A 27159-nucleotide genomic window follows, 5' to 3' on the forward strand; every position below is an offset into this window, starting at 1 on the left:
TTCATGTTCCTAGAGAAGCTAAATAAGGCGAATCCAAAGACAAACACATAGGCATCCTCAGGAATATTAACCTTCATCAGGCGATGAAAGGAGACAGAGACAGAGACCCACACGGGAGCACCGGACAGAAATCTCAAGGTCCAAATCAGGAGCAGAAGGAGACGGAGCACGAGCAAGGAACTCAGGACCACAAGGGGTGCACCCACACACTAAGACAATGGGGATGTTCTATTGGGATCTCACCAAGGCCAGCTGGCCTAGGTCTGAAAAAGCATGGGATAAATCCGGACTAGCTGAACATAGCGGACAATGAGGAATACTGAGAATTCAAGAACAATTGCAGTGGGTTTTTGATCCTACTGCACGTACTGGCTTTGTGGGAGCCTAGGCAGTTTGAATGCTCACCGTACGAGACCTGGATAGAGGTGGGCAGTCCTTGGGCTTCCCACAGGTCAGGGAACCCTGATTGCTCTTCGAGCAGATGAGGGAGGGGGACTTGATCGGGGGGAGGGGGAGGGAAATGGGAAGCGGTTGTGGGGACGAGGCAGAAATCCTTAATAAATAAATAAATTTAAAAAAAAAAAAAAAGGTCCTCTAATACCTCTTCCCTAACTAGTATTTATGCTTTAGAACTCTATGTACTTAAACTCTCCTAGATATCTTTCCCAGGTCCTATTTAACTGATTCTTATGTTTAACTATTCATGGCATACTGCAGTTTACTAAATAGAGGCACCAATTTACTCGAAACTTTTTGTTTCTAGTCTATAGTGTAACTACTCAGACTTACAAGTTTGCTATAGGGAGCCACTTTTCTTTATAATTAGCAAAGCCAGTATCACGGTTCGCTCCATATATACAGACAAATAAAGGGATAATTTGCTTGTACTTGTGAATGTTAGATTATAAAAAAAATACAACCCTGCAAGCAGAATCTACGCATACATATACAGGTACAAAAACGTGTGTGTGTGTGTGTGTGTGTGTATTTGTGTGTGTGTGTGTGTGTGTGTGTGTGTGTGTGTATGCATATGGGAAGATGCACAAACACACATACTCAGAAGTCAAATGAAATATTATAGGTAAAGCTGGACTTCTGTGTAAGTAAAGTAAATAATCATTTTCCCAGTGTGATTTCAAGGACACTAGAATAGTCTACAATATAGAAATTGCTTTTCCATCTGCAGACTGAATCCAAATATTCCATTATTTTTATTCAGACACCTTGCCTGTCTCTTCTGGATTGTAAATAACCTTGACAGATCGATTATTGTATAAAATATCAAACTCAGAGTTATTTTAAATGGTGAGCACCACTAAGATTTTTACCAACAAATATGGTATAATACAGTTCGGAGGTACTTTTGTATATGAAATTTAAAGGAAAACACCACTGTGTTTTTCCAGTGATATAAGATGACTTAAGCCCACTTAACAGCATTGCTAAAAATAAGATAGAGTTGAAAATGGTACATAATTAAGCCTAGGTCAGAGGAATAATTGTTATCAGTATTATTAATAAGATCTATTATCACTTATGTGATACTTAATATCTTTTATTAACGTGATCACCCATGATATAATAAAATCTGGGTCAGTAACTATATTTTATATTTTTGAATACTAATTTATTCTATTATCACACTATGCCTCACTAGATTATGTAAGACTTTAGAGTTTTTCCTCCACATGTAGAATGTTTCTTTTATTCTTTCATTCTTTGGTTTTGGTGTGTTGATTTGTTTAGGGCTGTCCCAGAGCTAGGATTCAACCTGAAACACCTTCTAGTTTATCTTTGGACATGTTTACTCCCTGTGATAGACAGTGACTACAACCCCATTCCCACATTTTTATTTCGTATTTTGGTCCAATAAGTTCTTGAAAACAAAACTTAATCATTTCTTCTCTTCTTAATCCCCGTCATAGAAAATATAGATTGGAGATTGAAATTGTCAACCAGCCTGACTGGTGAACCAAATGGTTTGAAGATATCTATTCTAGGTCTGTTCATTTATAGACAGGTATTCACAATCCCTACATCCATAGTAGTTCCAAATATTTCTAGTAAGCTCAGAAGAGTCACAATATACAATGTAATTGGTAGCTTTTCAAAAATATAATTTTCAATAGCATGATTTTACTGTACTAGTTTACACACCATCAAACATTTGGACAGAATTGTTATTAGTTGAATGTGTTGTATAGTTCAAAACCGTCTGAATACCCCCCGCCTAGCAGTGAATGCTTTCCACTGTGTACTAGATGTGATTATTTTGAGAATATTTAAATCTTCCTTAGCCAGGGTTAGATTTTGCATTATATACCTTGTGGTTTTATCTTTAGATCTGAGAGTCTGGTTATAGAAGCAAAGTGTACTAATATTAACGATAACACAAAAACTGTCTAGAAAGCTCTCCACTTCTCCCCAGAAAAGTTTTGAGAACGCAGTGGCTTCCTCATTAACATTGAGACCCAGGCAGCCTTTCTTATATTTTTATGACTGTCGGTTTATAAATAAAAGAGAGAGAAATTGACTGGGGAATTATGTAAACAAGTTCTTAGCACCCAGGATTAATTTTGAGGAGCATTCCAGAAGCCAAACAAACATTTCTTTTCATCTCATTTCGCAGGCCTTCAAGAGGGAATTGAAAACTAAAGAACCTGTAATCATGAGTACTCTGGAGACTGTGAGAATATTTCTGACAGAGCAGCCTTTGGAAGGACTAGAGAAGCTCTACCAGGAGCCCAGAGGTAATTGAATGTGGAACTGTAATAACATATTGATAAAGGATCAGGGTTGACAGAGCCGCCCATCCATGCTTGCTGCCAGAGCCTGGATGGCTCTCATACTTCTGAGTTAAACAATTGAGTTAAATCAATTCAAATTAAATGTAGGTTTCAAAAAAAAAAGAGCAAGGAATCATAAGGCACAGTGCATAAACCTGTTTTCACAGACATAAATCAAGTAATCCGTGATCAGCCATTTGAATATTTAGAAGATAGTAAACAAAGGAGCTTATCCGTGGAAAGGAATTCTATTGTTACAAAGACTACAAGCTAATTTCCAGTTTAAGAGCCTGGCTGAAATAAATTAGAGCTCTTCGGCATGTGCGAACATCTTTCTCTCCAAAAGCTTAAATGAATCTTGATTTATCTGACTGACAGGAAAGTAGAACAGATTTACTAAGGAAGACAGACAGTTTAGCTTTGCTAGACTGTATCAAAATTTATGCCAAAGTGTAAAAGAGCCATTAATCAGGAAGTTGGCCTCTTGTTAATCTACATTCCCTTCCTTTCTTCTAGTCTGACCTTTTCAACAATGTTTTTTTCTTTTTTAACAAAAATGGATGTGGCCTGAAACCTTGTCATATTGCCAATTTAGAGCTTCCGCCTGAAGAGAGAGCCCAGAATGTCATGCGGCTCCTACGGAAACAGGCTGAAGAGGTCAGCACCGAATGGGACAAGTTGAACGTACACTCAGCTGACTGGCAGAGGAAAATAGACGAGGCTCTTGAAAGACTGCAGGAACTTCAGGAAGCTGAAGATGAGCTGGACCTCAAGCTGCGTCAAGCTGAGGTGCTCAAGGGATCCTGGCAGCCAGTTGGGGATCTTCTCATTGACTCTCTCCAAGATCACCTTGAAAAAGTCAAGGTACTGTGTTTTGCTTTGAGAGACCACCCCAAAAGTACTCACTTAAGTTTATACAGAATCTTCTTTATTATTATTATTATTATTTTTAATTTTACATACCAACCAGTTTTCCCTCCGCCATTCCTCCTGTTTCCTCCATCTCACCTACTTTCTACCCCCTCCGCACTCAGTAAGGGAAAGGGAGTTTACAAAGCATGGCATATCCAGTTGAGGTACACACTGTTTTCATCCCACAAAGTGAAGTTATCAGGCTACAATCTTTAGAAAGTAGCCCATTTTATTTTCCTTGTTTTGAAGTCTTTCACACAGGATTTCCTCAAAAAAAAGGTTAGTGATGTAATCATTTAATCTATCTTCAGTAACTTAAAATGAAATAGTAAGACATCTCATTAGTGTGGTAGCTAGTACTCCAGGGTTCATAAGATTAAATATTAAAAAGTTACAAGGTCAAAAGCAATTTTGATTTTGGCCATTAAGAAATTAATTTGTCATGAAGTAGATGGGTTTTGTGGGATTGGTTGAGTATGTTTTTATGGATTCGTGTGTTTGTGTGTGTGTGTGTAGTGTAGTGTTACTTAGTGTCAGGACAGAATAAAAATAAAATTTGCCAAAACCAGAAAGCCCAGTTTGAGACAATTTCTCTAGTAATCTGATAGCGAATCTGAAAGAAAATCATTTGTTCTCCAGTCCTTTTTATTTATAAACTAGTAGCAAACTTGGGTTCAGCCTTACATCTTTCTGCATTTTCATTTTCTGCATGCCATTGTTTATTTTCCTCAGAAAGTTTCTCCCTGTTATTCCCCTTTTTTCAACCAGTGTCTTTTCAAAATCCCTACTTTTTTCATTGTAAAGATGACATACATCTATTGGCCAGTAGTGTGTGTGTGGCATATTCTGAACATTATCTTTTAAATATTAAGTAAGTGAATGCATAATTCCCTTACTGATATTTCTGCATCATCCAGACTCTTCCCCATTGCAACCCAAAACTCGTTAAAAGGTGTAATGAAGTCCAGTAATTAAATAAGGTGGCTATCTGTCTTCTTTTCTACTCAATTTTAACAACTCAAATGCAGATAATCCAGCATACTCTCTCCATGCTATCCAGTTTCTCATAACTGCCTGCCATGCCATGTATTTTTCCATTTGTCCAAATCACCAAACTTTGTATGTCTGATGAACTCTTACTGAACCTTTCTCACCCAGCGTACAGATCACCTATTTCTGTAGTCTTCCATAAATATCTATCACTCCCCCAACTCCACCAGAAGAGTGAAACTGGAGAGCTTTGTTTGATGGTGGTAGTTTAGTTCAGCAAATTAAACTGACTGAAATTGATTTTTTAAAAAGGAAAAGCATCTTTAAAGCTACTTTATCCGTGTTGATTTTAACTTAGCAATAACTCCCAAGTAATGGGCAGGTAGCTAGCTACAGAGAAGAGCGTTTGATAGAGCTGTGTCATCTCAGGTCCCCTAGGGATGCTTTCAAAACACCATTCTCCATTTTATAATTCCATTAGTGTTTTAAAAGTCGTCGTTTGTGTCACTACAAAACATATCCTTCTGTTGGATTTATGATTGTATCTCTTAGTTAGCTAGTATGGCCTTTGGATTTGGGGAAAAGGATAAAATGTAATCCTAAATCCCTGGACTTTATGGAAATGGTGGCAGTTCTTCTTCATGGTGATAAGTATTACAAACCAAGACAAAGTAATGTCGTGTTCATATCGGCTATTTGACACACTAAGAATTCCCAGTGTTACAAATAAAACACCATAAGAAAAACCTGCTGGAATAAAACTTGCATTTTAAAAGCCATTCTACTTTCAAAATTCATAATCATTGTTGCTTACCAAGCATTTTAAAGATACAATTAGGATTACTCACCTTAGAGAAATAATATCAATGCTTATTTGACTACACAGGTATTTTACTTTCCTGTAATGGGAAACACAAATAATTGAATCACTTGGTGATATCCATAGATATACAAAAGGAGCACTCAGAGCCTTTCAGAAAGCAGTATAGCTGGAGGGAGTATTTAACTGAATGTTCCCCATGTGCTGAGGTGCAATCTCAGCCTTTTCAGTAAGAAAAAGAAAGCGAGGGAGGAAAGAAGAGAAAGGGGAAGATAAATATATAGAGAGCTTGAATGGTAAGTTGGTTGACTGATTTAGGGACAGATTCTCATTAAATTCATCTATGATGCCCTTGAACTCTGGGGCTTCAGAGCTTCTTCTGCTTCCTTTTAAGGTAGCTGGTACTAATAGAGTAAGTTTTGAAGTCAAACTCTGAGAACAGTCCTATATAGTGAAAGTATTTGGGAGGTCATTGGTGTTTTCTTCCTCTAATCAACCGTTGATTCTCCATATAGAAGAAGGTCCATTATTTTTTAACTATGTTCTTAGTTTATTTGGTTTCATTCTTGTCCTTTTCCTTTTCTTTCATGCTGAAGATTGAGCTCAGGTTCTAATACATGACACTGATACACTCTCAGCTATAAAACCATTACATCTACCCTAAGTCAGTTCCCAGGCTTTCATCTTGAAATCTGTGAATTTGTCACATCTATTTGTTTATATTTTGCTTTTGCATATTTAGGCTTATAATAAAATATTACTGGGAAAGCCAAAGGAAGAGATTCTCTGAATTTTCTTATAAATCCCTTTTAATGTGATATTTTTATTGCACTTTCTTGACATTTTATCTGAGTCTGATTTCATGGTATTTAAACTGTACCAGGGAGTATATTGAAGCCATTATACCATTGGTATTTATGTTCAACTTTCATATCAAAAATGTTAAGTGGAAAACTAAAAATTGCATCTTCTTAACCCTTCCAGGCTGAATACTTGTGGCTTCCTTTCTTTGAGAATTTCTTTGTTAAGGAAATTCTTTCCCAGAATTTTCCTTTTTGGAGAATTTCTTTGTTAAAGAAATTCTATCAGAGAATTTTATATTGAGAAAGCAAAGTATATTTCCTCTGAACAGATAATGTTAACTGTCATGGAATATATTAGAATTTCATTTTCACTTTGGTAAACAAACAGCTTGCAACCATCTTCATGTCGCTCTGTCTTCCTTTACTGTCATTTGCTTCTTAACCATGGTCCTAATCTTTTGTTTATATTGTATTTATCATCAACTTGACAGGACATGAAATCTTTTCCTATAGGGGAACTTTACAAAAAATTGAAATGCTTTCTTACAGAGCTAGAGGATGCATGGATAAAGGGAATTCTTACAAACAAGACAGCCTTAAGAATGATAGAAAATATATAAGTTCCCTACGTGTCAAATACTATCATTTTAAATGTGTGTGTGTGCGCGCGCGTGTGTATCTGTGTGTCTGTGTGTATTGACTCATGCTTGCTTATATTGATGCCAAAGGTTGATTCTGCAATACCATCCTCAATCACTTCTCTATGTTGTTTTGTGGATGTTTGGATTTGTTTTCTATTGTCAATTCTTGTTTTGAGACAGACCCTTTCACTGAATCTGAAGCTCATCAGTTGGCTTGATTAGATAGCCAACTGTTTCCTGGAGTCTACCTCTCTCCACCCCAGAAGGTTACAGGCATGCATTGCTGCACCCAGCATTTCTTTAGATGCTAAGGACCCCAACTCGGGTCCTCAGGCTTGTGCATCAGAAACTTCTATACAGTTATCTCCTAATGGGCAAATTATATCTTCGTAATGAAGGAAAGTTTTGCTGCCTGGAATAGGATGGGAAATTTTACTGACAGGTTGCTCAGTTCAAGGAACTGCAAGAAAATGAGCTGCTTTAGGGATCCTTTTGCTGTTCTTGTTCTTGCTATGGTATCAAGGCTGTGTATGAAGCATTTGATCAAGAAAAAATAAACAAAACATATAATCCTTCATAAAGCTAGATTAGATATGGAACCAATTGCTTCTTTTTAGAATACACAGGCTTTATCAAGCTTTCAATGCACATAGCTCTGTTGTGTAAAAGCACATGATTTGGCCATTAATAGCTGAGAAAACTCTTAGAAAATGGTACCTAGCAGTACAGGCTCACTGTACACTTTAAAAATATAACGGAAAGGTCATTGTTGGCTTTGTTTGAGCTTAGAAAGTAAAGCACAAATTACTATCTTAGAAATGCCTACCAAATTTTTTGTTCAATGTGAAATTAATTGTAAGTTACTGTTGCTAAGAGCGCTTATTACTTGTTCCCATGTAGTCCTTCTGATTTCCTGCCTTGTTTGTAAAGCTAAAAGCAAATTACTTAGGACAACAATGTCAAATGCTTTTCTTTACCCAAAGCATCTGAGTTTAGATAGCATTGTGTATGTATGTTTTTAAAGTCTCTATCTCAACTTGGACAAATAGAACCTTTGTTTACCATGCTATTCCCATCCTGCCTTTGAAATGTCTGAGAAGGCTGAGCAGAGTAATTGTTTCAGACATCTGTTTAGCATACTTTGAAGTCCATATAAGTTCCTTTTCGGTTTCAGTTGAACCCCAGCTGTCTTCACCAAAGTCTATAATCAATCAGAATTAAGTTGTCCTACTTCTCCTAATAAGTCTCTTATTAAGTTCTGCATCAACCTCTTAGGGAGACTTAAAAGCTAATTCATGTAGAATTGCCATTTTCTACTAATCTATTTGTCAGCGCTCCAAATTCCAGCAGAAACAATTGCAAAGACTATTAATTTGTCTCTTCATAAACAACTTATGTAAGTGTAGTATATGTTAGAACTAAGCAAACAATTTAAAACAATGGGTGGAGGAAAATGATTTGATGACATTCAACACACTTTTTTCTTTGATTGTGGTTCCTGCAACTTCAAAAGAATAAATACATTGATTTAATAAGAGAAACATTCTTTTGCTTTTACTTTCATAAAGAAATAATTACTGAGTGAGCCTTGCTTAATGAGAGGAAAAGGTTTAACAACAGTTGGAAAAGGAACATGTTCATTCCTTATTGAATTTATTTTAATTTGGACTTCTTTGTATTCTTTTGATGGACTATGATAAAAGAAGGAGCTAGAATTCGTTTTCATTCTTACTGCATTAAATAAAATTTGTACAGCTACTCTTCTGGTCATGGGACATTTACGAGAACATGGATTATCAAAATGTTCTGCTAATAGGCTCATCTGACATTATTCTACTGAAGACATGTTTAATTTAATAATAAAATTTCTCCAGAGAGTATCATCTTTCTTATTATTTGAAAACAAGCATATCAAAATCTGATTCTTTAATATGCCAATCCTGTTTACCGAGGATTTATTTCAGCAGCTTTGTTTGTGACTGATAATAATTACAAATTCTATTCCTCAAGCGTCTTAGATAGTAAAATATTCAGAAATACTTAACTAATACATTCAGTATTAAAGGATCTAAACCATAATTCATTCACAACGTTTATACTGTGGATAAATCCTATACCCAGAGAAGTCTCATCTCATTAGAGAATATGACTAATTTATTTCCAAAGCAAAATTATAGTGAAGATTGTATTAGTAGCATCTAATTTCCCTGAGAATATTATTTAACTTTGAGTTAAAGGAACAAGAATTTTTATTAGTTGTCTATATATTTGCATGTAATGTACTATATTAACAAGAAATAATTATAAAATGCTTTATTTATTTAACTGAAATTCATATTTCCTTAGAAAGTGGAGCTGGGCAGAGGTGGCGCATGTCGTTAATCCCATCACTCGGGAGGCAGAGGCAGGTGGATCTCTGTGAGTTCAGGGCCAGCCTGGTCTACAAGATCCAGTTCCAGGACAGGCTCTGAAGCTACAGAGAAACCCTATCTCAAAAAATGAAAAAAATAGGAAAGTGAAATTACCCAACCACTATCTATTTCTAATATTTTTGACATCTACCAAAATGTTAACATCTTTTATGTTTCAATAATGTTATTTTATGAACATAAATCAAACAAGAAATCATTAAAACAGAGAACCCAAGGAATTGTTCTTTAGTAACTTCATGTTTCATAACAACAATTTTCAAATTTTAACATTGATACAAATATTAGGCCTATACAACCTTCTATTAACTAAGTTACTCATACAGTTAGATTATTTGTTTTCAGTGAACTTGTTTTCTGGGCATAGAATACATGTACATATAAAGTAACACAATTGTCTTGTTTTAATGGGGCCTAAGTAAAGACACTGTTTGCTTTCATAATAAGATGATCTTCATACTACATTTACAGTAGGTTCTATGTTAAAGATATTTTCCAAAATCACTTCTAAACTTTTCTACTTCAGTTCTCTCAACATGAGAAGACAAAGCTTGGTATTTCCTCTTTCCACCTACTTACTTCCTTTTTCTGTGGTCATGAAGTTCCAGTCTTAATTTTTAACGTTTGTGACAGTTTCAAGGTGATCACATAGGAAGTATTTTGTCATTATTCAATGTGAAGATGCTGTTTTCCCCAAACCTTAGGTGCGGACACCTATGGATTTGAAGGCATGCTTTGAAAGAATGAAATAAAGGGTCCCTTCCTTTAGGAGATATCACTTCTTTCCATTAGCTTCATTCACTTACTATACATTCACAGTGAGTGGACTGTTACGGCTGCTTCAAATTCATCTTTTCCCTTTCATATTATCATTGTCATGTGAAGTTTCCATGACTCTCTGTAATTTTGAATATATATTCTTTAGGGCTTTTATTAATATTCACTTAATGACTTAAACTTCTGTTACATCAAGTTCCCGGTATGCATACCCTGAGAGATGAGGTCTAGGGGCACAAGATGTATAGAGGGTATGCTTTTTGTTAAAGCTTATGTGTGAGTGGGCGATGCACAACCAAAGAGAAGAAAGTTTCAATCAAGTATGAGATCTTAGACAGCATCTGAATGTGTGTCTTGATCCCTGAGAGAGCATCCTGGAACTAAACCAGACAAGGTAATTGCTTCTTTAAGGCCCAGCCAGTTACTGACTATACTAGTGATGAGCTGCTAAAAAAAATGTAGCGTCTATCTCTAAGGTGGTGCCTAAGCTTGTTTGTACCAGTTGTCACAATGGTACTCCTACTTGTGGTTTTCAGCTAATAGTATGTGACAATGAGTGCAAAATTAGGACGACAAAGGCTCTGTTTCAACATTCCATTAACAATGGTCCACTCTGAGGAAGTAGATTGTGTCTTAAATCAGGAGTGTAGGGTTGCTTTCTGGCTTTTGAGAAGGCAGGCAACAATCAAACATTAGCAGTCAAACAGCAGCGTGCAGTTACTCAGGCCAGGTAGAGTGGTCAGTGGCTTAGTAATGTGCTCAGCCTCTGTCTCTCAACATGACTTCCTCAATAATTCTTCCGATTCTGCAAAAATTCTTTGCAAGTAGTAAAAATTTCCGTTTTATGGAAATATGGAATATTACCCCCTCTCTAATCCATCTTCAGCTACTTATCTGAATTTAGTAGTATAATGTAAGAATTAATAACAATGCCTAAAAATGTGATCATTATTTGAAAGAAAATGACTGCAAACGTTAATTTGATTTCATAGTTATAGGATTTATAAGCATCCAGGGAGTCACACTGTCTACATATAGCCATTAAGAATGCCCCAGGTACTCTACAGGAGTAATTCTCACTATTGCAGCATGCATTAGAACCCCTTGGAATAATAGTGGCCACCTAGATCAGGTGATCTACTTTTCTACAATTTCTGACTGATGTACAGAAGATTTTAAAATCACACTTTCCAATCATTTTCCATCTTAGGGTGACACTGAAATCCAGACACTTTGAGAATCACTTTTTAATAACAAAATTACACAGCACTTAGTCATATTGATTTTCTTAGCTAAAGTACCTCTTTTAATTTTATTCCATTATAATACAAAGTAATACAAAGGGAAATGTTTCATCAACTTTTAAAATATTTCTACCAGTATTTTTATAATAAATAAAGTATAGAAATGGGTTTTTATGGTTTGAATTTTTGAGACAGGATTTCTCTGTTAACAGTCCTGGCTTTTCTGGGACTTGGTGTCAGAGGTCCTTCTGTCTATGCGTTGCTTTTATTGGTTAATGAATAGAGAACTGCATTGAGCCTATGGCAGGGGAGAACAGAATTAGGCAGGGAAAGCTAGGTTGTATGCTGGGAGAAAGAAGGACAGAGTCAGAGAGAAGCCATCTATCCTCCACCTGAGACAGACAATGAAAACATTACCCAGTAAGCCATTGCCATGTGGCAAAACACAAATTAATAGAAATGGGTCAAATTAATATGTAAGAGTTAGCCAATAAGAATCTAGAGCTAATGAGCCAAGCAATCATTTAATTAATACAGTTTATGTGTGGTTATTTCGGGTCTAAGCTAGCCGGGCAGCCAGGAACCAACAAGCTGCTCTCTTCCTTCTACAGAAACTTGCTTTCTAGACCAAACTGGCCTCAAACTTATAGAGATCTACCAGCCTCTGCCTCCCAGATTCTGGGATTGAGGGCTTGTGTCACAGCAATATTTTCGTAAATAAAAATAATTTTTACTGAGCAATTTCTGAGAATATTGTTCCTGGCCATAAGTAATATCATTTGTTTTTTCACCTATTTAGCATTATCTAGGACATTTTATTTATAAATCAGTGCATACACATGCCCTGTTGGAATAATTGATATAGTATGAGTAGAAATAGTCATTTCACTCAGGAACCTTGAAATGAATGACAACCCCCTGTGCATCTCTCCATTTCTCTTTCTAAAGGCACTCACAGTTATTTATGTCAACTTTCCTATTGGTTTTTTAATGACATCAGTACGAATAATTTTATGGTTACTTCGGATGATCTATGATGTAACTAATCTTTTTAGTACTAATAAATTGAAGTTAAAATATACAGTTCCATATTTTTATTTTTGAAATTAATTAACACATTGTCAATGACAACAATATATTCTCTACAACATTTCCTCTGCCAGACATACTAACTAACAGCAAGTGTGTTACAGTTTTTGAAATCTAGGACATTCAGAGCATCTTGACACTATTCAACAGTTTCCAACTAAGTCCTGCTTGCTATAGATGGAGAGATGATAGCTTCCTTACAAGTTCTTACGCATGATAATTTACCATGTTAGCTTCTTGAAGCACTATGCTCAAAAGGAAGGGAATATATTTATATTTAAAAATAAATATGGGTTTGGGGATAAAATGAAAGTACCACTGAGAGGGATAAGAAAGAATCTTAAGTGCAGTGATTGACAAAGGGGGAATTTTTTCCCCAAAGCAGCGTAACATCATTATATTAGTACCGATTACAATGATAGGTGTTATAGTGTATGTGTGTGGTTTATGGGATAAATATGGTTTTTCAAAGCCTTAAATTTTGTTTTAAGATTAAGTGAGAAATATTAAAAACAAACTTTTTGTGATGTTGACATCTTAAATGTCAGTAACTGAGTTAGCTGAATTATCCAGAGTAAAACATTTAAAAACATTGATTTTTCAATTGTTTTTTAAATTGATCCACATTTTATTGTAAGGCTTTCTGTTTGTAAACTTTAGTATTTATTATGTTTCCACAGTGTGTTCAGCTCCAAACTGTCAAACTCTCTTAATCAGAATGATGCTGGGACACTGAACAATTAGATTTCTATTTTCTTTTAAGTAATTGATTTTCATGGCGAATATATTTTTGTCAGAGTTTATTGCCTTCTATTTCTGTTTAAGAGTTGATTGTGCTCATAATTTTTTTCCTCTACAATTCTGCATCATTATACACTCAGTGAAGTCATTTATAATTTCCCTATCAAAAATTCAAATTTTATCATTATGATCCTAATGTGACATTAGCAAATTAGGGAACAGAAGGGATTGAGTTTGTGGGCAATATATAACAAAGGAATTGAATGGAAAGAAAAGTAAATAAAGGCCACTAGCAGTAGGCATTTATGGTTTTTAGAACCAATGTCAACTACCTCTGTTTCCTTTCATTTTCATATTTTAAAGCACTGTACCCTAATTTGGAATTATGCATTGCTATAAAACTAAAACATATTAAGGATTATTGCATAATTTCCATTCAGTTTCCTTGACATTTATTTCTTTTATCTTTCTGTAGCCAAGTAGGCTATTTGGAATGGCATTTTGCCTGGCTCACCAACAACTTACCAGGTGGCTGTTGATATCCAGATATTTCTAGCAAAAGAAAAAAAATATTTTAAGCCTATAAGCTTACAACACTAATATTATAAAAGTTATTCACTTTTTCTACTCATCTGAAAATGCTATAAAATTTTTAAAAAATGTGGGCTAAATTTTATGGGATCCTGTTCCCTAGACAAAGAACTACAGGCAACTGCTGGGAGTAGGAGAATTAGCTTCTTTCAGGAATGAGTCCCCTTATTGGTTATTCAATGCAGAGTGTTCAGCACAGAAACCATATACATATAAACAGCAAAACTTACTCAGAAGGATATATATATATATATATATATATATATATATATATATATATATGTACATACACACATACACACACACACTAATAATAATCAAAGTAAAAGGGGCTGTCAACTTGATACTAGGGGGAATATGAAAAGGGTTTAGAAGAGGGTAGCTGGGAAGAGCTGAATGGAGGAAAAGAAGGAAGGCTATGATATAATTCTATTTCAGAGAAACCCTGTCTCGAAAAACCAAAAAAAAATGCTTTTAAATGTGGCTAAACAAATCAGCATAAGATCCCTTGTTCTTGTTAGATTACAGACCTTTGGAATGTACTTGATATTTTGTCATAAAGGTTATATCTGAATACATTCCATAGACATATAACACGTAGACATATTTATGGAATGAATAATTTATTTTTAATTTGTATACATCCAACTGGGCATTATCATGATGCAATTGTCATAACAGACTACAACAAGATGTGAATTTTCATATTGTCTTAAGATGGAATCAGAAAAATCGAAATATTTTCTTATAAGTTGAAGTTTTCAGTTACATGTTGAAAATGAAGAAAAACTGGGTGAACTCTCAATTCAACATACAAGTATGTTAATGAAGGCAGAAATAACAGCTGGTAGTAAATCTGTAGTGCTAACATTGCTCAGAAGTGAACCCTTAAAACTTTCTTTGCAGCCTCAGAATATAATGAAATGAAAACAAGCCATTATTAAACAAGTTTGCTGATTTAACTTTTAAACATGCAGTTGTATAGGTGTGAATGAAGAAAATTTATTGTATGCTCATTTCATTTGACTTTAAGCAGTTGCCTATCTTGCTTTATTGTTTCATTTGTAAGAGATAAAGCCACTTTGGAATGTCTCAAAACACTAATTAAATACAGAAGCTACAATAATCTTCAAGTGAAAGCTAATATTGAAGAACATTTTGTAATCCTTTTCACCCATTTTCCATATATTATTTAATCTCAATTCTTAGAAAACTGACATTCGTCTTCAGTTCATTTCTGCTTTAGCATTTCTAAGATGATAATATATTGAATGGAAAATCAAATTCACAGAAAGATCTGATTTGTTTCAATAGTGAGTGCCTTCCACATCAAGCCAAAATTAAATGAAGATTCCCATTATAAAGCAAAGTAGGTGTAATATATTGTGCAAGTAACTCACAGCCTTCAATTCCTTTATTAATCATTACTTATACATACAGATGTAGCTTCTCCTTAATTTGTTTTAATGAGATGAAGGATCCTTTTGCACTGATCTCTCTCTCTCTCTCTCTCTCTCTCTCTCTCTCTCTCTCTCTCTCTCACACACACACACACACACACACATGCATTACTTCACTTTTGTGTATTTTCTTGACAAAATAATGTTACATCTTATAGCTATACATACATTACCTTGGTATTTGTTTCTTTATAAACTTACATAAGAATAGCTATTGTTATATGAGAAAATAAAGGACTTGTGGTCATGCAGCACTATCCCCAGCAACTGGAATATTCCTGGCATACAACAGACATTCCATTCCTTGTTTAGAATAAATGATTATATAAACAAATATAATAAAATCACAGGGGACTATTCCCTTTAAACTTCCTAAAGCCCTTAAAGATGTGTTTGTGGATAATTTGCTCCCTATTGCTACCATCCTGCTTCTGCCCAATGTTACGTTTTGCTTATCTATAGGAATGATGCATTGTGACTTCTTCCTCCTCTTTAAAATGTTAATGAACTAGAGTTATTGCCACAATATTTTTTAGATGAACATGCTCTTTTCAGAGGGTCATGAATTTTCTGATATTTCCTTGTAGTGGCGTTTCAAATGTATTTTAATAAATAAAGACTTTCTAAAGATCTTAGAGTAAAACAGTTCCACTGGTTAGTTTACAAAACAGATTATGATAACACACACCTTTAATCTCAATAGTCATAATGACACACACCTTTATTCCCAGTTGCCTGTGAAATAGGGTGGTACATGCCTTTAATCCCAGTGGTGCATGCCTTTGATCCCAGCCCTAGAGAGTAATATAAGATGGGGCGAGACAGCTCTCAGCCACCACTTCAGACTGAGGTCGTGGTAAGAGCCAGAGGCTGGCTGTTTTGCTTTTCAGATCTTCAGCTTTTCTTTACTTATTAAAATACATTTGAAATGCCACTACTTTTCCTCTCTCGGAATAAATTTACTTATTTACTTAGTGGTTCTCTCCTAACATACCTGAGCATCCTTATTTGCACTTTATTAACCCTATAACACAATTTCTCCTATCATGAATTATATATTTTATGAATTTGATTTTATGCTTATGAGTCATTGCCTGCATGTATGTCTGCAGAATGTGCATACCTGGTACTCACAAAGGCCATAAATGGACATCAGATGCTCTGTAACTGCAGTTGCGGATGATTAATCGCCACTGAGTGGGTACAAAAAACCAAACTCAGGTGATTTTAATTGCTGGACTATCTCTCTACCCCATACAATATTTTATAATATACCACTGGATTTTCTGCTTTCTCTGGTAATGATTATGAGACTGTTGAATGTGCATTGAATAGATAGTATATGCATAGTACATACGTGTATAGTACACAGTAGATATAGCACGGATTTTTCAACCAAATTCGTGATTACACTGGACTACAGGAGTTAGACAATATGTCATTCATTTCCTTTTGCAAAAAGTTTCATTGTCTACTTTGCGAAGGCAAATTTAATGAAGACTGATTACAATTATGGTCTAAGAAAATGCCCCAAATTAATCTTTTACCACAGCTCTTCAATTCATAATTCATTACAAAAAATGATTTATTCTTTCTCAAATATGCATTATGACTTCCTAATTACTGTTTAAACTCTGAATGTATATCTATCCTTCTTTTATACATTCTTTGTCTTTCTGCGTCAGTTCCATATACTACATTGCAATGTCTAGTTCAAGAAGACCTTACTTTGCATAGTAAAAGAGTGAGGAAAGACAGGTAGTCCCGGAATAATATGAGGAGTCAGCTCCAAAGAGGCAGCGTCCTGAGATATGATTCTGGCCTGTGGCTCTACAAAGGATGCACCTATTATCCTCTGCTTCATATAGTATCCCTGACCTTATCCAAACTGGGGTGTGTGTGTGTGTGTGTGTGTGTGTGTGTGTGTGTGTGTGTGTGAGAGAGAGAGAGAGAGAGAGAGAGAGAGAGAGAGAGAGAGAGAGAGAAACTTTTTATTTTTGGTACCGACATACACTATACTCAACTAATCATAGGTAGAGTAAAAGAAGAAAGAATACATTAGATTGACTCACTCATCTTTAAAACAAAATTGAAGTTTCCTTTGTTATTTTCCCCTCTAACACATAACCATTGCTTGGAAAAGATTTTTAAGTAGCATTTGCTACAATCTAATATTTAGTGGTCTCCCAGATAATAATGCTACTTAATCACTGTCTTTATAGAAAAACCTAAAATGATCAAGAGCAAAGGGATAGAGATGAAAGAACTGGGATGTGAAGAACCCACCAGCAGCAGAGAAGAACTAGAATCTCAACCAGCATTGAAAGTCTCAGTTCTCTGAAGGACCTCTTTGGCCAAAGTAGAGAAAGTCATACTTTTCTCAGAGATTCCTAGTCCCTGTCAAGGTTTACCAATTCAGTAAAGATGCCAAGATTTTATTTCAATTGGATTTTATTAAATAACTTGTCTTAGTTAAAGTTTCTATTGCTGTGAAAAGATATCTTGACCATAGAAACTCTTATATAGGGAAACATTTAATTGAAGCTGGTTTGAAGGTTGAGAGGTTTAGTCAGTTATCTATAAGGCAGGAAGCATGACAACATGCAGGTAAACATAATATTAGAAAGGTAGCTTCGAGTTCTACATCTGGATCCACAGGCAGCAAGAAAAGACAGTTAGCCCTGGCTTGCATTTCTGAAGTCTAAAAGTCTACCTATCCCCAGTGATATACGTCCTCCAACAAGGAAACGCCTAATGCGTCTAGGACATATCTCCTAATATTCATAGAGAATAGTGACATTCTCTATGAGTCTATGGGAACATTTTTATTCCAACCATCACACAACCCAACATAGTGATCCTGGCTCATAGTATTCTACTTTTTTTTAGTTTTATGTGTGTGTGTGTGTGTGTGTGTGTGTGTGTGTGTGTGTGTGTGTATGTGTGTATGTGTAGCCTTGTTAAAGTACCATCCAAATAAGGAGTAATCACACAGGCCTGCAATCCCAGCTTGGGGATGTTGAGACAGGAGGATTACCTCAAATTCAAGGTCAGTGTGGGCTACATAATAAGTTCCAGGCCAGGATGGGCTAAAACTGTCTCAAAACAAACAAAAAAGGTACTTTAGAGGATGTACCAGGTTGTAACAGCAACACCATAATGCATGTTCCTTAAATAGGTCACTCACTCATTTTTCCCTTTGTTTCATTTTATGAAGTAATTCCTAGTTGATACCAGAATGAAGCTTTGTATCTTTGATTTTAAAATGGTAGCAATTCTTTGGAAAATGGTTTCTAAACATGTTTCCAACATAAAATCAACTGGTAGGCATAGAACGAGAAAAAAGCAGATAGGGATCTCAAAGCCAATGGTCATGTTTCTTATATGATTTATGCAGCAAACTGTTTCTGAGCAGTTTGACAATACCTATTGGTCTGCATGGTTAGTAATTAAGCAAGCGTGCCCAATTTTTTAAAGATTTGTTTCTTTTTCTTCCAGGGTAGAGAATAGAAACTAGAGCCTTGCGAATTCTGTACTACTATACTATATCCCTAGCCCCTACTTATTATTTGCTACGCAAGTATTGATGATTTTCATATGCCAGTTACAGAACTATCCTGTTGGAAAAGATGTGTAGAGTTGACTTCCCTTAATAAACTTTCATATCTTGGGAAATAACCACTAGTGAATAAACAGGCAAGAAAATACTTACTTGGAACTTGAAGAATGGAGTGGAGAAAGTGAGAAAAAAAAAACAAGACACTTACTCCAGATTGAACAACCAGGAATGAACTTGTGGTTGTAGTATTTAGGTTAAGGATCAGATTTAATGTAAATGAATGGGAACCAACAAAACAACAGAAATGTTCAACTCCAAGCAGGCGGAACCATACACCTATAGGAACTATGTCAAGAATAAGATCAGTGAGATTTCAGAGCTCAGTGTCTTTTACGTTCTTGTTATAACAGAAATGTCAGATTTTCAGGCTCCTCTCAGACTACTAAATAACAAATGATGAGTGGTACTCAGTAGACTGTGTTAACAAACCATCATTGTGGTGATGCTTTTTGAAATATTTGAGAACCAGTGTGATAAACTGATATTCTGGGCTATAAGGAGAAGGAAAGGAGCCAGACCATTTGTATCTCTACTCCACCACAATAATAGAAAGAACTGTTACGTGGATCATGAAATGTTTGCAAGTTTGAAAAGCTTGCTGAAGTGGTAGAACCCTGGCCTAGCATGCATCAACCTCTGGGTTCCATGCTTAGCCCTCAAAATAAAGAAAAGACTTGTAATCACAAAGCTAGCACCTGCCTAAAATAACTTCTGAGTGTGCCGAAGACTATCCCTGTGGTTGATATTTTTAATTTATTCATTGATAATTTCATACATGTGAAGCAGAAGAGATGCTTTGTCAGGTAAGAGCATTTGCTGCTCTTCAGAGGACCCAAGTTCAACTCACATCACCTGGTCCAGGACATCTGTCATCTCTCTGGCACCTACACACACATACACACACACACACACACACACACACAATAAATAAATAATTAAAATTATAAAATAAATATTTTTCAAATCAAAAGATAAATTCCTGGCATGAATGTGTATTTCATGCATTTATTCGATGTATATTGATCATATCAACCCCCACTCTTCCTCCAAACTCCTCTGAGTTCCCCACCCCAACACATCTTCCCAACATAGTGTCTTTGTTTTTAACCCACTGAACTCAATTAGGCTGTCCATATGCACACGGAAGCAGGACTATCTATTGCGGCATGAGCCATATACTAGTGACCATAGACCTAATGAAGTGACTATCCCTCAGCCACCATCAACTAGCAATAGCTTCTTGGTGGTTAATCTTTTTAATGGTTTATAGATTATTACTTACTTTAAATACGTTAATAAATGTTCATTAACTTCCATTTGCTTTATGTGTTATCACATATAATTAAAATTTCTCAGAAATAAAATACTGGCTTTTCCCCCCTGTTTCCTTAGCAGCCTAAAGCATGGCCTGCTTAAATGATTTGTTTATACTCATTACAAACCCTTTTATTTTAATTGTGCATATTTTGCAATTAGCTTCTGTAAAACAGTCATGAACTACCTTTTATTAGTTTTAATTGTGTCGTTAGAAAGCTGTAGAATGCTTCAAATGGCTTTGTTTGTTTATTTAGTTTGTTTGTTTGCTTGCTTTTTTTTTATAAAGGAGAAATAATTAGCAACTAGACTTTGGACTACAGAATTAAACATCCAAGGAAATTGAAGTAACTAAGATTTTTCAACTGGTTTGGTTTGTTATTGTTGTTGTTGTTGTTAAAAACCTGGTAAACCTGGGACTGGCGTTGTGGCTCAGTGGGCAAATCCTTGTTCTGCAAGCATGTGAACCTAGGCTTGAATCTTCAGCACTCGTGTAAAAAAGCCTGGTGTGGCAGCACACATCTAGAACCCCAGCACTAAGGAGGCAAAGAGAAGAGAACCCTGGGAACTTGCTGAGAGAACCAACCTATTGGAAACAACAAGCTTCAGGTTGATTAAAGAAAGTGACTGATGCTGACCTTTGGCTTCTGCATGTGCAAACAAAGGTGGATTCACCCTCACACATTATACATGTGTACACACATGGAGTACACACAAAATAATGAAAAAACTCAACTTAGTTACAGTCGTTCCCCTATGGTAAATGATGTCCTATTTATCATTCTCAAATTATGCGGTAAAGCTGGAGCGATGTTTCAGTGGTTAAGACACTGGATGCACTTTCAGAGGACCTGAGTTTGCTTCTGAGCACCCAAGTTGTCCAGGTCACAGCCATCAAGAGAAGAGAATTCAGCACTTTCTTCTGCCTTCATGAGCATCAACATATACAAACAGACAAACACACATACACAAAAAAAAATCATTTTTGCCCGGGTTCCTCTGTGAAACCTGGAACTCACTACATAGACCTTGCTAGCCTTGAACTCACAGAGATCTGACCACCTCTGCTTCCCAGGTTTGGGGAACTAAAGTTATACACCACCTGACCCAGCAGTAAATCTTTTTTGTTGTTGTTGTTACTTATTTATTAAAGATTTCTGTCTCTTCCCCACTACCGCCTCCCATTTCCCTCCCCCTCCCCCAATCAAGTACCCCTCCCTCCTCAGCCCAAAGAGCAATCAGGGTTCCCTGCCCTGTGGGAAGTCCAAGAACCACCCACTTCCATCCAGGTCTAGTAAGGTGAGCATCCAAACTGCCTAGGCTCCCACAAAGCCAGTACTTGCAGTAGGATCAAAAACCCATTGCCATTGTTCTTGAGTTCTCAGTAGTCCTCATTGTTCGCTATGTTCAGCGAGTCCGGTTTTATCCTAGGCTTTTTCAGACCCAGGCCAGCTGGCCTTGGTGAGTTCTCAATAGAACATCCCCATTGCCTCAGTGTGTGCACCCCTCGTGGTCCTGAGTTCCTTGCTCATGCTCTCTCTCCTTCTGCTCCTGATTTGGACCTTGAGATTTCTGTCCAGTGCTCCAATGTGGGTCTCTGTCTCTGTCTCCTTTCATCGCCTAATGAAGGTTAATATTCAGGAGGATGCCTATATGTTTTTCTTTGGGTTCTCCTTATTTAGCTTCTCTAGGATCACTAATTATAGGCTCAATGTCCTTTGTTTATGGCTAGAAACCAAATATGAGTGAGTACATCCCATGTTCCTCTTTTTGTGTCTGGCTTACCTCACTCAGGATAGTGTTTTCTATTTCCATCCATTTGCATGCAAAATTCAAATTTTGCCTACCCCTGGACCCAGCAATACCACTCTTGGGAATATACCCAAGAGAGGCCTTATCATACAACAAAAGTGTATGCTCTACTATGTTCATAGCAGCATTGTTTGTAATAGCCAGAACCTGGAAACAACGAAGATGCCCTTCAATGGAAGAATGGATGAAGAAAGTGTGGAATATATACACATTAGAGTACTACTCAGCGGTAAAAAACAAGGGCTTCTTGAATTTTGCACCCAAGATATTTTAAGAAGACGATTGCTATTGAAGAGTAAATATATGCTTTGGTCTTTGTTTTAAAAAACGCTGGGTTTGCCAGGCAGTGGTGGTGCACACCTTTAATTTCAGCACTTGGGAGGCAGAGGCAGTCAGATCTCTGTAAGTTTGAGGGCAGCCTGATCTACAAGAGATAGTTCCAGGACCGGCTCCAAAGCTACAGAGAAAACCTGTCTGAAAAACAAAACAAAACAAAACAAAACAAAAAACCCAATAAACAAATTCCCACTGGGTTTAAGTCTTCATGGAAGCCTCTAAGATATGGCAGATGAAGAATGTGCAGGCTGATAGAGGAGGACCACAAGTTCACATCTGTTCTCTACAGTGAGGCTCGGTCTCAAATTGCAGTCAGTTCAAAAAGTAAAATGTTCAAAAGAAAATTTTATGTGTGGGTGTGGACTATTTTCAATAACATTAAAAGAAGGGAAAGATTCTTTCTCATTTGTAAAATCTGGTTCTATATTGCAAACTTAAAACATACAGCAGCCAATTTCTACTATTCTAGTATCACAAATTTGGAATCATGCTGAGTCTGAGTTCAGTAAAAATATAATTACTGATAATTGCTTGGGAAATAAGTACATGAAATTTTCTTCATGTCAACAAACTTTACATTTATTTCTCTATTTGTTTAATTTAACCTTCCCTATGTTGTCCTGATTATGCTACATCTAGATCATTAGTTTTTATTCTGTTTTATTATTTATGTACTTATTAAGTTTGCTTGTCAAAAGCTATCATGCCCAAATATAAAAGTTTGCAATGGTCCTGAATACTGAATGCAAGGGAGACAATGAAACCACATCATATTTTGCCTTCAGGCTACTAAAATAAAAAATGATACTGTGATGGAATACAATTGTAATTCTATTTTTTAATACATGCTTCTTTGGCATAATTTATTGTCAAGAGTGTCTCTACCAGAGAAAAATGTGATACTAAAGACAGGGTTGAGCTCATATAGCCTGTACACTGACTTATCTCTCATTGTTCTAGTCTGTCCTTCAAAATTTAGAAGAAACAAAGTATTCAACATTATGTAAAAGATAATACATCCATTTTGTTGAAGCTCTGAGCCAGCCTCATAGTGTTAGAAATGAGAGTTCACATGAAAAAGATCTTGGGATGGGGAAATATGAAAAAAAGGTGCCTCAGGTCGTGGAGAACACGTAGTTAGATGAATTTAGTTGGTATATTGACTGTTGCCAGTGGTCCAGAAAGATTCCTTCACTGACCTGGTGTACGCCTTCCCCTGACTGTTAAATGCTGAAGGCACAGGAGGTAATCCTTTTCCAAAAAACATCCCTCAATCAAAAGGAAGACTTTCTACCCATCTTGTCTTTCTTAAAACCATGAGAGGTGAAAGAAAATAGTACCTTTGTTTAGACATGTGTCCCATCACGGTCTAATTTGTATATCAAATCTTCTGGGGATAAGCTCTCCAAATGGGACCATATCTGCTTTAGCTTTCCCATCTCTCTTCCTGTTTCTCTCCCTCTCCTTCTCCCTATCTAACTCTTTGCTTCCCTGAAGCCTGACCTACAACACTGGGTATCAAAAGCTGTGTGCCTAGCTTTGCTTCAGCTGTACCCTACTTTTTCTAACATCCTGAATGTTTGGACTATATTTTTTCAGGATCTTGGTTCACAAACAATTATTCAGTATGGTTTTCTTGTAGAGAAAAAAAATATTGTTAGTTACTCTTTCATTTCTTAACTACAGAGATATTTGTCATACACAGAGATAATAATTATAAAAACTTGGCCTTGGGTTTAAACTAATATAGCTTATAGCTCTTACAACTTAAACTAACCCATTTCTATTAATCTACATTCTGTCATGGGCTGTCCATCCTGCTTCCTCTGTGTCTCCTTGCATCTTTCTATATGCCTACATTTCTCCTCCTCTTCCTTTCTCTAACTGGAAATACAGCCTATACCTTCTGTCTAGTTTTGCCATTGAGCTTTATATCAAATGTCTGCACACAGTGCACAAATATCCCACAACAAATAAAGACATATATATATATATATATATATATATATATATATATGCTGTTTACATATATAAGCTAAGCATAATTGAGCAGCCCATTCTTTCCTTCCCTTCTGGCTTATTTGTACAGCTACTCCTGCTTTGGCCTCTCTTACATTATCTTGGGCATCCACAATTGACACTTCTATTTTCTTTGTATCTACAAGCCTCATCTTGCCTTACTTTCCTCCTAATCCAGTTTAGATTCCACAGTCTGTATTTCAATCACATTCTGTCTAAAATTGAAACACCCTTATCCCTAAGTATTTGTGCCACAATCATCTGACAAAACCTTAAACACGGATCAACTGTTTTCTTCTTTCTCAAATGGAACATTGTTGGAAAAGGGAATTAGAACAGATTGATTCTGCTAAAACATTTTGATCCTCAGCCTCAAAAAGACTCTCTGTGCTATCTAGAAAACTCATTGCATTTCATAGGGCAACTCCCTCTCACCATCTCTTTCAAAACTGGTTTATATGACCCTCCCCACTTGATCTACATTCATCTTCAAATTCAGCAAATATTTATTACACACCATGCATACTATACCTACTCTGTTGCTCCACAATTTTACAGAATAAAAAAAGGCTCTTGAAATAGAATTCTTGAGGCTAGGGAAAGGGCTCTGTGGGGAATAACACTTGGTATAAAAACAAGAGGACCTGAGCTCAGATTCCCAGCACCCACACAGAGGCCAGACATGACACCATGTTCCTGTAACCAGAGTTCTGGGGAATAGAGTCAGGCAGATACCAATGCCAACTATCATAGCCAAAATCCTGACCTTCAGACTCCATGAGGGACCCCTTTCAAAAAATAGACAGACAATAATAAAAAAAATCTTTCAACATCTTCATCTGGCCTCTACATGCACGTGTTTGGTTGTGCAAACACGCACGCACACACACACACTTCCTCCCGCCCTCCCTCAACTTATTCTTATCATCCAAAGTGACCTATGTCTTAGAGCATATAGAATTTCTTAACTGTCAAAATTACTTCCTCACAAACATTTCTTTGATAAGAGACAATTCCTTTCTTTTTTCACAATAGGTTGATGACTATAATTTCAAACATACTTGAAAAGTCTTTAACTACATAAAGATAAACAAAAATATGACAGGTAATTTAACTTTTTAAAAAGAATAACTTGACATATCAAATTTATATATCATTCTAAATCAGCAATTTTGTATTTATAATTAAACATTTAATGAAGTGAAAATTCGACTTACATTAAACTAGTCATAATAAAATTTGTCTTTGTTTGCTCTTTTATGGAAAGCATATTTCAGATGTTAACGTCTTTCAAAGAAACCCAGAGTCTAATGACTCCCTTCGATATTTTCTCACTTACAAATTCCAAACTAGAATAAAACCTAGTGGAAGTCACATAATACATCATACTGCTTAGAGTTAACTGTACCTTTTGGCATTTTATGGGCAGTATTAATAATTTAAACATAAATTTAGGTATATAATATTAAAATCCCTAATAGTTGAAGTATATTCTAACTCAATGTTAGATCTCTTTAAAAGATGTAGCGCCTGCATTCACACTTTCCATAGTTGAATTAGTTCCTTTTCCCGTTACCATGACAAAATACCCTGAAAAGAGGAAGAAAGATGTCTTTTTGTTTCACAGTTCAATGGTACATTCCACCATGACAGGGAAGTCAAGGGGGCAGAAGCCAAAGGCAGCTCCTGGACTGCCACCTGATCAATGAATTTCTTCCTGTCAAAATTTTCAGCATTCAAGAGGCTAAGAAAGAGGAATTATGTGTTTTACACCAACATAGGCTGTATAATAATTTCTAGACTAGCCTGAAATACACAGGAATAGCCTGCCTCAATAGTAGTAGTAGTAGTAGTAGTAATAGTAGTAGTAGTAGTAGTAGTAGTGGTAAATTGTGGATAAAAAGACATTTGAAAAGCTTCTGTGAGGTTGGTGAGATGTTTCACCTGGTAAATAGACTTACCGCCAAACCTAATATAATAACAGTTATAGAAAGTTACAAGTAGTAAATAATCTATAATAGCTGCTCCCTCTTCTGATTCGATTAAGAACTATAGATGAGCAGTTAATACAAAAATAGAGTTAAATACAAATCAGAATAAAAATTTTGCTTAAACTTTTTAAATTTAAATAGTCACAAGTGTTTTGCTTGTGTGTGAAGACTCTTTGAGTGGACATACACTAATTGGGGTCCTCCACAAGGCCCACTGATAAAGCAATCTGTTTGATTTCCAGTTCTGGTTTCTTTAGTGTAGAGAGAATGCATCAGAAAACATGGGGAGCATTCTGATCTCAGACTTCTAAATTCTTAAAGTTGCTTCCCTAATTTTTGACTGGAGCCTCATCTACACTTACCTAATTGACAATGTTTACTTCTCTTTTTCTTTGTGAAGCAAGTCTTGTAAAGTGCTTAGACCCCATCTCAGGCAACAGTAGCCTTTTTTTCCTCTTAAAATGTTTCTTTGATTTTGGAAATTGCTAATTAAATTATGTTTGTAGTATTGATGAGAGCAGGTTTGTAGACATGCATACAAAAGACGGCTGAAATGTACACGCAACTAACATCTGAACTAATGAGAGGAGAAGAGATAGCCACACACAGGTACTGCAAGCATGTTTACTTATTTGTAGATCACTTTAGGGATCGTCAGCTATCATTGGTACAGAGGAGGAAGCAAAATGTTACCACAGCACCCTAAGACGTAGGGTTTACAGAAGGAAAGAGGAATATTGTAAAAGGAAAATGACTCTTGCCAACCCTAAAAGGGAGGCAGGGAG

General features: G+C 36.0%; 1 protein-coding gene across 1 annotated transcript in view; it reads left to right on the forward strand.

Annotated features, from left to right (window-relative positions):
• LOC121438964 (dystrophin-like) overlaps positions 1–27159 on the forward strand; it is a 689483-nt gene that overhangs the window by 284866 nt on the left and 377458 nt on the right. Inside the window, 2 exon segments of the mRNA XM_041639468.1 lie at positions 2630–2750; positions 3382–3650. Of these exon segments, the coding sequence (XP_041495402.1) occupies positions 2630–2750; positions 3382–3650 (390 nt within the window).

This window comes from Microtus oregoni, unplaced genomic scaffold, assembly GCF_018167655.1.
Source record: "Microtus oregoni isolate MIOR12 unplaced genomic scaffold, Mior012 000059F_ref0000304, whole genome shotgun sequence".
Lineage (NCBI taxonomy): Eukaryota > Metazoa > Chordata > Mammalia > Rodentia > Cricetidae > Microtus > Microtus oregoni.